At 49.2% G+C, this 11,181-nt stretch overlaps 1 protein-coding gene across 1 annotated transcript; it reads left to right on the top strand.

The window, feature by feature from the left end:
* Positions 1-632: 632 nt before the first annotated feature.
* On the top strand, positions 633-9,649 carry CNOT9 (CCR4-NOT transcription complex subunit 9; the record flags this gene model as incomplete). The annotated part of the gene is made up of 7 exons (XM_035901131.1): positions 633-848; positions 2,508-2,623; positions 3,900-4,009; positions 4,767-4,876; positions 5,834-5,932; positions 8,447-8,538; positions 9,254-9,649. Coding segments are annotated over 7 exons (912 nt in total), but the record flags the coding sequence as incomplete, so codon positions are not given.
* Positions 9,650-11,181: the final 1,532 nt, after the last annotated feature.

Here is an 11,181-nt window from a genome sequence, read left to right as displayed (position 1 = left end):
CAGTCTTGAAAAATTCCCCTTTAGCTCCATGCATGCAAATAAGATACGTGGGATGAATATGCAACGTCTCTAGCAGCAGGTGTTACTGGCCATGGATGGTGTCATGCTGGTTTTGGAGTAGTGAGAATTGTTCTAGTATTTGTATGAATATTTTTCTTGTGTATGTTGGATGAATCCCATTGGCAGGCTCCAATGTCGTGGACGTTTTTAGAGAGAAAAAGGTAGTGTCTGCATTACGTTGAATTTGTGGAAGCTTGTGCTTGAAGCATGACATGAATGCGTGCTAAATGCAGGTGGAGCAAGTGATAGCCAGCTAAAGTATGTGTGACCTCGCCAGGAGCTCTGCTGACACAGACAGGCAGCAGCATGGCTCTCTGATATTGCTGAATGAAGTTGCAAGGTATTACTTAACAAGTGGATTAAGAGAGACTGTCCCGACAAGTCAGGCCAGAAAGTAAAACCTTTGCAGTTTAGATACGTGAAATAGTCAGACTAATCTAAGGAAGGGATCCACATCCAGAGCATCATAATGCAGCTTTAGTTCCTCCTCCTCCCAGTCAGGAGTTTCTTGAGCCCTTTTTTGCTTATCTGTCGGGTTGTTGGTGGGAAGGGTTTGGGTGAGACTTGGATGAAATGTTTGGACTGAAGTTTTCTTGTCTCCCTCCCAGCCTGTGCCAACAGCACTGGCTCAGGTTGACCGCGAAAAGATCTACCAGTGGATCAATGAGCTGTCCAGCCCTGAGACACGAGAGAATGCGCTGCTGGAGCTGAGCAAGAAGCGCGAGTCTGTGCCTGACCTTGCCCCAATGCTGTGGCACTCGTTTGGCACCATCGCAGCGCTCCTTCAGGTGGGTAGGGCTGGCGGCATCTTTATTACGTTGCAGAGCTTGTGCATCCATGGGGCAGATCTGGGGAGGCATTGCTGGGGTCCCTTGTTGCCATTGCTGAGAGTATGATGTGTGTTGGATCGTTTGGTGAGGGGAGTAGATGTGGGAAGCTCGTTTGCCATTAGTCATCACTGGCCAGGCGATGTGTGCAGAGACTGTAAGATTTCTAATTAGACAGCTTACATAGTTGGAAGGGGAACAGGCAAGTTCTTGGGTGTACGAGCTCCCTGTGGATCACATTCTGCTTATTTTCATACAACGTCATAGTAGAGCCACAACAGTCTTACTCCTAAGATCTCTGGTTTGACTTGTTTTGCATGAGCTTAAGTGCTTCCTAGTCAGAAGGTTGCCCTTGCAGGGAGCCTGCTGGAAGGGCAGCACAGGAATGCTGCTCACTGCTCCAGAGATCCTTGCAAGGTGGTGTGGTTTAACCCCGGCCAGCAACTAAGCCCCATGCAGCCGCTTGCTCGCTCCCCCACCGTGGGATGGGGGAGAGAATCAGAAGAGTAAAAGTGAGAAAGCTCATGGGGTGAGATAAAGACAGTTTAATAGGTAAAGCAAAAGCTGTGCACGCAAGCAAAGCAAGGAATTCATTCACTGCTTCCTGTGGGCAGGCAGGTGTTCGGCCATCCCCAGGAAGGCAGGGCTCTGTCACGTGCAGCGGTTACTTGGGAGGACAAATGCCATCGCTCCAAACATCCCCCCTTTCTTTCTTCTTCCCCCAGCTTTATATGCTGAGCTTGATGTCATATCGTCTGGAATATCCCTTTGGCCAGTTTGGGTCGGCTATCCTGGCTGTGCCCCCTCCCAGCTTCTTGTGCACCTGGTAGAGCTGAGAGCTGAAAAGTCCTTGACTGGTGTAAGCACTACTTAGCAACAACTAAAACATCAATGAGTTACCAACATTCTTCTCATACTAAATCCAAAACACAGCACCATACCAGCTACTAGGAAGAAAATTAACTCTGTCCCAGCCAAAACCAGGATACAAGGGGATGTGCCTGCACTTCATGTGAAACTGAGCGGCTCAGCTTATCTCTGGGCAAACTACTCTATAGCTGATGACTGGCCATCTCCCAGTGCCGAATCTAGTCATTTCTTTTGAAGAAGGAAAGAAAAGAGTGCAGGATTGGCGATGTCAAACTGTTCTCAGAGTGGCCCTGAAACAAGTGAAGAAAATTAGAAGGGAGCTATAGTTGGAAGCAGGCAGATTTCTGAATTGGATTTCTCGCCCTCAGCTGCTTCCCCTGCATTGAGTTAGAAGAGTATCAGCAGCTACAGTATGAATAGAGTGGGTGTGCTCTGCCTCTAGGCACAGGAACAATACTCCTCTTCGATCTGGAAGTTCAAAACAAAGCAGTCCCTACACTAGTAAAGAGCCAGGAAACGAAATGAACCCTTTTTTACTGAAATTAATGTTTGAACATGTTCCTGTGACTCCTTGTCAAATTGACTCTGACCCAGCTCTGCCCTTGCCTGGGCAGCATGGTGGCTGCCATGTAACTTCAAAGCGATGCTTGGTGAAAGCAAACTGTCATCTTCTGTCACCATAGTTCCTTGCTTTGGTGCAGCTTTCTGATGTTTTTTGCCTTTAACTTTTCTTCATCTGTTAATTTTTAGGAAATTGTAAATATTTATCCATCAATCAACCCTCCGACTTTGACAGCCCATCAGTCCAACAGAGTCTGCAATGCTTTAGCTCTATTACAGTGTGTTGCATCACATCCTGAAACGAGGTAAGTGTCTCTAAGTGCGTGAGTTTTCTGAGGTGTTGATGCTGATGGCTCAGCCTGTCTGTTTGACTCCAGAAGCATGGAAGCTCCTTTTTTCTTTTTTACCAAGAGAACTGGAACAGAGGACAAAGCTGGAAGATAGGCAGCTGCCTGCTGCTTTCGCTTGTTTGCCTGGATTATCAGGATGACAGATTTATGGTGCTCCTAAATGCATTGCATTCCCTGGATCATCCTGAGATCCTGCAAATTGCCAAAATGTTGGGTTCTGGCAGCTCCTGGGAGCTCAGCCAGAGAAAAGGGTGCCTTTGTGCTGAGTGCAGGATCCTTGTTTTAATGAGCTTATGGTTATTTAGACCAGTAGCTTATAGTTATTTAGCCCAGCTGTCTGAAGGGTGGAATGAGCAGGACTGTCCTTCCCAGAGACCGTGTGTTGCAAAGGAGCAATAGCAGAGCCATGTCTGGAGTCCTCAGACAGTGCCTGACTTCAGGTTTTCTCAATCTGTGTCCAGCCAGTGTCAGGAGGGGAAAAGATGATGTTGGGTCAGCCAAAATCAGTAGCTAAAACTCAGAGGAAAACTACCTGGAGATCCATGATCTCGTGCTTCTGTCCTGCTGAGAAGGAAGTCTTGCATAGCTGAAGTTGTTTTTCAGCTGCTGCAAAGCAGTCTTAAACAGCAACCCTCCATGAGATGATATCCAAAGACATAGGGTAGTTTTACACCACACACCTTTGCATTTAAAGTTTGAAAACTGAAAACAGGAAGAATGTTGGATGATTGTGCAAGAGAGTTTACCTCTGCTAGCAGAGCAATCTCCATGTTTCTCCCTGCAATCTGTATTTTTCCCTATTGTCAGAAGGCCGTGTGAGGACTCCTGGGGAAGGGTGGCTGTGGTAATGCCTAGAGATCAGCCAGTCTGGATTTCTGTCATGCAGAGGCTTTGCCTGTGCATTGTGGCTGACTCTCCCTGTCCATGGGAGCCTGCAAGGTGAAATGCAACAGTGGATGTTGGGTGGCAGGAAGAGGTAATAAAAACAACAGCTGGTCAGCTGGAAGCAGCAATGCAGGTAACTGACGGTTTAGGTGTTAGGTTTTGTGCTGCGCCAAGTGCAGAGTTTACCTTGTACCTTTCCATCAGAGAATGAACTCTTATCCTCTTTTGAGGAGCAGTGGCAATGGTGTCTGTCAGGAACAGCCTGAGCCTCTGCATGGTAACGCTGGATTGTGTGCTCGCTTTTTTTTCCTTGTCTCTCATGTTGGGTGTTCTCCCTTTCCTACAGGTCAGCTTTTTTGGCAGCTCATATCCCTCTCTTCCTGTACCCCTTCTTGCACACAGTTAGCAAGACACGTCCGTTTGAGTACCTGCGGCTCACCAGCCTCGGAGTGATTGGTAAGCAGCCAGACTAATGCTGGAGTGCTGGTTTTGTATCAAGTTGGATGCAGTTCATGCTGTAGGTATAGACCTGCCCGACCAAAATCACAGGCCTCTTTTTATTGGGATCTTCCGAGTCCTGAACAGGAAGAGCTGCTCCTTTTCCATCAGTTGTGGAGGCACATTCCTCTTAGTGTGTAGGAACTGGGCTTTTCACTAATAAGAACACTGAAGTCTGGATGCATTGACAAAAATATGTCTCCTGGGAGTGCAGGCACCTGCAGGCTTGCTGTGCCTTCACCCTCAGCCCAGCCAGCTAGATACTGGGATTGAGTGGGTACAGACTGGACTTTCTTTGGGTTTTCATCATTGATTGACTTGGGTGTATTTGCCCTGTCTTCCCCTGACACTGTTGTTTTTCTTTCTGCCCAAAGCATTTCTCTCTCAGTACGTAAAGTAATAGGGTCTTAAAAGGCAGTTCTTCTTCCCAGAGGTTGCTGTGGGTGGTGTGATCCTCTTGTGTTAATGTTAGCACTGGGGGAGAGCCAAGGATGCATCCCCTTTCTGAAAAACAAACAACCCCCAAACCCAGCTTGGTTACTTTTATGCTGCCAAAACAATTTCTTCTCCAGTGATGTGCTGCAACATATTTAGGATGACAGTTGCTCTGCCTGCCATTCAGATTTAGAGGACACAGCACAGGCCCTCTTTGAAAGGTGAGAGTTTTGGAAACAATTTATCATTTATTGATTTTGGGTTTTGTTCTTCCTTCAAGGAGCCTTGGTGAAAACTGATGAGCAAGAAGTGATAAATTTCTTATTGACAACAGAAATCATCCCCCTGTGCTTACGCATTATGGAGTCTGGCAGTGAACTCTCCAAAACGGTACCTACTCTTTTTGTCTAAAGACTTCTTGTTTATCTCTGACTGACCAGGCAGCCAGTAACCTGCAGAGCTGGCTTGTGTCCTCTTGCAAATGCTGGGGCAACTCCGAGTGGAGTTTTTACTTCCTCAAAAAACAGCAAACCAACACCACCAAACTAAGCTGGAGTTCCTGAGCTTGGTAGTTGTGCTGGGAAAGATCTTGCTGCTCTCAACACCCATTCCCTCCTTTGCAGCCCTGCAGAGTAAGTTTCAGGGCCGAGCTGGGTCAACTTTCCTTGGCCTGAGAGAACAAATGCTGTAGCTATGCAGTGCAGAGCTTGGGTGGCAGCTGTTAGTGGTGGTTATGGGAATGCTCACCACACTGGACCAGTTTGTTGTCTCCTCTGATCAGGGGCCCCTTTCCCCCATGAGCTCAGATTGGTGGTCAGACTGGTCCGATGACCCAGCTAGGCGGGCCACAGGTTTTAGTCTCTGTGTGCTTCTCTGGTGAAGCCTGCTGTGACATAGCTGGCTGAGGTTCTTCCAGAAAGTCACATCTCTCATGATGAATTGGTAACACTCAAGATGAAAACCAAAATCAGCTTGCTGCCTAGATGGCGGGGCCAAAGGACAGATCCTTCTCCTGCTTCTTGCTCTGTGACCAGAGCAGTGTGGCTGTAATCCTGAGGCTGTCCTGAGTGGCCTGGCAGTAGTTGCTGTGTTATGCAACCTGAATCCAGTTGTCTTGTAAATGCTGCTTTGCACCCATCTCTTTTCGTTAGCCAGAGATGCTGAGCATTGTGTGGTGTCCTGCATTTTCTTTTGGCTTTAAACTTTCACCAAATAAAGCATTTGCTGCCTCCTGAAAGGCCTTTCAGCTCTGGGACTGCCTTGAAAAGAACACAGCACAAAGGCTGTCCCTTTTCAGGATAGGTAACTTGTTTACATGCGTTCTTTTCTGCTTTCTCCCCATTCTAGGTTGCTACGTTTATTCTTCAGAAAATCCTCCTGGATGACACAGGGCTGGCATATATCTGTCAGACTTACGAGCGGTTTTCTCATGTTGCCATGATACTGGTAAGATTATTTGTTTCCTGTCTTTGAGAAAAGAAAAAAATTATGCTCTAGCAGCCAGCTGCTTCAGCAGCTACTTTACTGCTCTCTGGCTGGAGCACAGGACGGTGGAGGCAAATGGTTCTTGGGCTTATTGCTTGTGACACCGTAGTTCTCTGCTTCTGTGTGTTTCCTTTGTATAGCTCTGGTTTGTGTGTCAAGAGAGCATGTTATCTGTAATATGCTAAGTCTGCAAGATAAAATGGGTAAATATATCCAGAGAAGAGAAGGAGTTTTCAGGGTTGTTGGTTGATGTGAATTGATTTACTTCTGTGTAAGAATGATCGTGGCTCAGACCATGGCCCCATTTCCCATCTCTGTCTCCCATAACCAGTTGAAAGAGCAGCAGGTTGAGCAAAGGAGTAAGAACGGGACAAATATGTATGATACTTGCCCTCGTAACAGTCTTGCAGCTGCCAGCTATTTTCAGCTTTGGATGTCTGGGGCCAGTAGTGGGTTTTCTATGCAGTAACCCCTGGTGTTTTTCCTATTCTCCCCTGGAACCCATGGAAACTTTTTGTGTCCACAGTGTCCTTTACCAAGGAGTTTCACGGGTTTTCTGTTCACTGCCTGGAAGGCCAACCTCCTTTTTTTCCTCTTGGAACCTGGCTCCTACTAACTGCTGCTTATGACTCTAATTCTTGTGTTGGAACACAGAGAGAGCAGATAATTTTTGTTCATTCCCTGTCCCCTGTGAAGGAGAAGTTTGGGTACTCATAATTTTTTTCATCGCAGGAGTAATAGCCCCAACTTGAGCTTTATTATCTTTGAGCTCACCGAGGGGAGTACATGTCTGCCCTGGAAGAGCTGTTGTCCTGCTTTTGTGTTTGGTTGGTTGCTTTTTAAAGAGCAGTCTCAGGAGGAGAAAATGCAGCATTAAGTTAAGCACTTTGCGGTGCTGGTTCTGTGCCTAAATGTTGATGCTTTCATTAGGACTATCTATTTGTCTGTCTGTTTTCCCAAACGTAAAGAAAATGTTATCTCCTAATTCACCCACAAACAGCAAAATATGAACGATGGTGAGGTCATGTCCATAACATCCAATGTGACAGGATTTTTGCATTCAAGAAAAAGATGAGCTTTGATTGAAGTACATCTGGCTTGGGGGCAAAGTGAAGGATGCAATTGGAAACCCTAGGGTAGGGGAGAGAAGGAAACCAAGGAAGAATCTGTGGCTGGAAAGGATACGAACACAGAAGGATGTGGGAGTGTAGAGCTGTGTTAGTGTGGAAGAAACCCTAGCTGGGGTAGAATCCCACTGTTGGGTGAAGCACTGACATGATTAATATTCCATAAAGCTATGGAGAAAGGTGAAAATGCTCGTAGACATTTCTGTTCTCTATTTCAAAAATAGGGATAGTGTACTCCTGTCTCATGAGTGTGATGATTTAACTCCTTGTCTGCTGACGACTGAGTAAGATGTTACGCAAGTTTTAGGTGCTTTTAAATGAGCAAGTTAGTATTTCCCATCCAGGAGCTGTCTGAGGAGCTCTCTGAATTCTTGTTCTTTATTTCAAAGAAATATTGGTATCCTGGGGAATTGCTGAGAACAGGAAGCTTGCAAAAGGGCAGATGAGGGGGACCTGCTGGTTGCTAACTGCCTGAATATCCAAATGCAGGTGAATTTGGCTAATGAGGAAAATGGTTAGTGCTAGTCAATGTAGTTTTACGGGGGGGGGGAAAAAAAAACCCCAACTTGCTGGGCAGATCTGACTGACTCCTAAATATGAGGAAGCAGACTGTTAAAACTCCTTTAAAGCAGGCGTATTGAAGGCATCCACGTTGTTCGCTGGGCTGGGTGCATTCAAACGTGCAACCATGTGCTAAGTCCTGCATAGCGTGAGAAATGGAGGCTGGGCCGGGGGTTTCTGCCCTGATCTTGCTTCCCAATAATGGCTTAATGAGGGATGTAGCAGAGAAGGAAAATACAGCTCTTGAGTGCGTGATAAGACCAGACGTGGATCTTGCTATACGTGGTGTGGGTGAGCCCAGTCCTTCAGCTCGGCTTCCCAGGCTATTGTTAACGTTTTAAAAGGGCGTTGAAATGAAGACAGCGCAGATGAGAACAGGGAGTGTTGCGGAGCTTGGGAACACACCTCACGGGGTGACTCAGCCTGAGCTTATCAAAGCACTTGGGATACCTTCGCCTTCCTCCACATGGGGGGAACCCCAGCTTCTCTTTAATCTAGCAGTGAGTTAGACCACTAAGCAGTCCTGGGGAGGTAAAAACCAAACGGAGATGAGAGAAGCTTTTCCTGAGCTGCTGGGAGAACCCTTTCCAAGTTGTGGCCAGCTGCTCTTCTCAAAGGCATCTTGGCAAGCGGAGCACTGGGCTCCATGCAGGGGTGTCTCAATGAAAGGTAATGGGCTGTGGTGCGTGGGAAGACAGAGTGATTTAATGGTCTTTCCCAGTTTCTGATGATGATGAAGCTGTTCTTGCAAAGACTTTAACTGGTGGCACTGGCCTCTGTCAAACAGGGTAAAATGGTCCTGCAGCTCTCCAAGGAGCCATCGGCACGGCTGCTGAAACATGTCGTCCGCTGCTACCTTCGCCTTTCCGATAACCCCAGGTAAACATTTTAGGAGTTTGGGCAGGGGCTTCTCCCACTCCCTTGGAAGCACAGCTCTTCTCCACAGTGCCTGCTCGGGGAGAGTCAAGGTTCCTCATTGGTCCTTGTGTCAGCCTTAGCTCAGTGTGGAAAATGGGTGGGGTTCTTGGTTGCTTTGAGGGGGTTTTTTTTTATTGCTGGTCCCAGGAGCTTTTATGGTACGTGGGCGAGAGGGTGACTATCTGGGCTCGTGCAGACTCATGCTGTGCAGGTTACAGCTGCCTGAGCTCAAACGTAGCTTGAACTAGGTACGAGGGAGGGACTGGGGTGGAAGGTACGCCGTGCTCTCCCTTGTCTGCATCGTGTGGGCTGTTAGCAGAAGCCAATCGATGAAATGCAGTTGAGGGGATAGAAACTGGCTTCATGCTGATCAGCAGCTCTGCCCAAACCCGCTGGGTCTGTATTTGTTGTCTCAGCCTCCCCTGGCATGGTGTTGCTCTTGGCTGACAGGTGTCAGGGCACAGGGCTTGGCTCGGTGTGGTCTGTCATGGGGGACAGGAGCCGTGCTGGCTGGCCGAGTGCCACGGTGGTGCGGTGCTGCTGCTTGGTGCTGTCCTTGGCTGGCCCTGCCAGCAAGACCCCCAGGCAAAGGAGCGTTGTGTCCCCAGCGGGGTTTGCTCCCCACTTGCCCCTGTGAGTTTATTTGTTGGGCCCCGTTTCTTGTCTCTTGATGTAGGGCACGTGAAGCTCTCAGGCAGTGTCTTCCTGACCAACTGAAGGACACCACCTTCGCCCAGGTCCTGAAGGATGACACCACCACAAAGCGCTGGCTGGCTCAGCTCGTCAAGAACCTGCAAGAGGGTCAAGTCACTGACCCACGGGGCATCCCTCTGCCTCCGCAATGACTGCTGGGGGAGGTGGGGGACCGGGGAAGAAACAGCTCAGGTTTACAAAGAACCAGGAACAGGTGACCTCTTCTGCAACAAACTGGGCACGCTGGCTCGCTGCCGGCCTGTCGGACCATCCCGCCCAGCCAAAGGGCTGCTCTGTAGCACTGCAGCACGCCTCCGGGGATCTCAACACCAGCAAATGCTGATACTACAGCTTCAAAAAAAAAAAAAAAAAAAAAAAACCACCACATTTTCAGCTTCAACTATATGCCATTGTCTGATGTAGTTAGGTTTCCCAATCCGCCCAAGCAGTGTGTGACACGGGGGGTGCGTGCCGCGTCCACCCAGTTGCTTGTCACTTCTTGTTTACACATCTGTTTAGATGAGTGAGCTGAATAAAAGCAGATCCAGTTGCTTTATCCCCTTTTAAGACTGCTACTCAGCTGCAGGTAGCCCGGGGACAGCTTTCTTCCCTGCCAGCATGTCCTTGCTCCTGGCTCTGCATCCTGCTGGCGCAGCAAGCTTCTCTTTCTCCCTTTCCTTTGGCGCACAGGCAGTAGCTGGAGCCCGGCCACCGCGGTGCTTGTCCCGAGAGGAGGAGTGGATTACTTGTGATGAACCCAGGCGTCATAAGCTTGCTTCCCAGTGCTCTGGGGGAGGAGAAAACAGCAGGACTGTGGCTTTTGTGCTGTAAATAGTGCGCTCCTGCAGCTAACTGGTGGCTGGCGGCTGATGTGTGCCAGCCTAGCCCAGCTCTTGCCCAGCAGGGCATCAAATGGAGCTCAGCGTTGGGAAACCTGCCTTGTGGTGGTCGGCAGGCCACTGACCAATGATCCTCTGCTCTGTCCCGGCCCCCCTCCCCTTCCTCCCCCTCCAGCTCATCTCTGCTAGCTGCCTGCATCCATTTCGGCTTTCAGACCTGCCTCGGTGTCTGCCTTGGCCCCACTGGAATTAAACTGGACCAAGCAGCTGCTTACCTGCCTTCCCTGCGCCAAGGGCTTAGTGCGGGCTCTCGGAAGCAGGCGAGGAGCTCCTGGGCTCTGCTGCAGCAGAGCCTGCGCTTGGCTGCAAGCGAGCCCGGGCAGCCTCTCGATTTCTTCCCCCCTCCTCCTGTAGCCCATTTCGCTGATCATCTGCGATGTTGTGCCAACAGTGTCTTAAATCCCATCTCGTTTCCCTTCCCTCCTCCCCTCGCAGCCTTTGCGTAACAAGGGCAGAGCACGGCCTCTTCCTTGCCCCTGCAGGTCCCCATTTTCTAACCGTCGCCTTCTTTTTCCCTTCCTTCCACCCTGACCTTGACAGGGTGTGAAAATGCTTCTGTTTGGGGTTGAATTTTTTTTTTTTTTCCTTTCCTTCTTGTTTTTTTTTCTCTTCTGTCAGTTTGTGTTAATAAATAATAAAACCCCAGCCAACACAGATTGCTCCCGGTCTGGTCTTTTTGGGGAGGGCAAGTGGTGAGGGTGGTGTGAGCGGGGGAGAGCCTGTGGCCTTTCCCAGTGGGAGCTGGCTGCTCTATCTTGCTTTGCAGGAAGGCAGCAAGCGCTCTCGCCGGGGAGAGCGCTTGCTGCCTTCCTGCAAAAGGATGTTCCAGCCATGTCCTTTTCTTTAGATCCTGCATCTTTCCCAACTGGAGCATCCTGGCTCCCGGAGTGCCCTTGGAGGACAAGGGAGACAGCGGGGACCCCCTGTGCCCCACTGATGGGGAAGGTCGGGTTGTGCTGGGAGGTGGGAATGGACACTCAGCCCCAAACAGGGGTCGGGGGGAGGCACCCTA

This window comes from Egretta garzetta, unplaced genomic scaffold (genome assembly GCF_000687185.1).
Source record: "Egretta garzetta isolate BGI_Z169 unplaced genomic scaffold, ASM68718v1 scaffold219, whole genome shotgun sequence".
Taxonomy (NCBI): Eukaryota; Metazoa; Chordata; class Aves; order Pelecaniformes; family Ardeidae; genus Egretta; species Egretta garzetta.
Note: the sequence above shows the minus strand (reverse complement) of the source record. Positions and strands in the feature narration are given on the sequence as shown.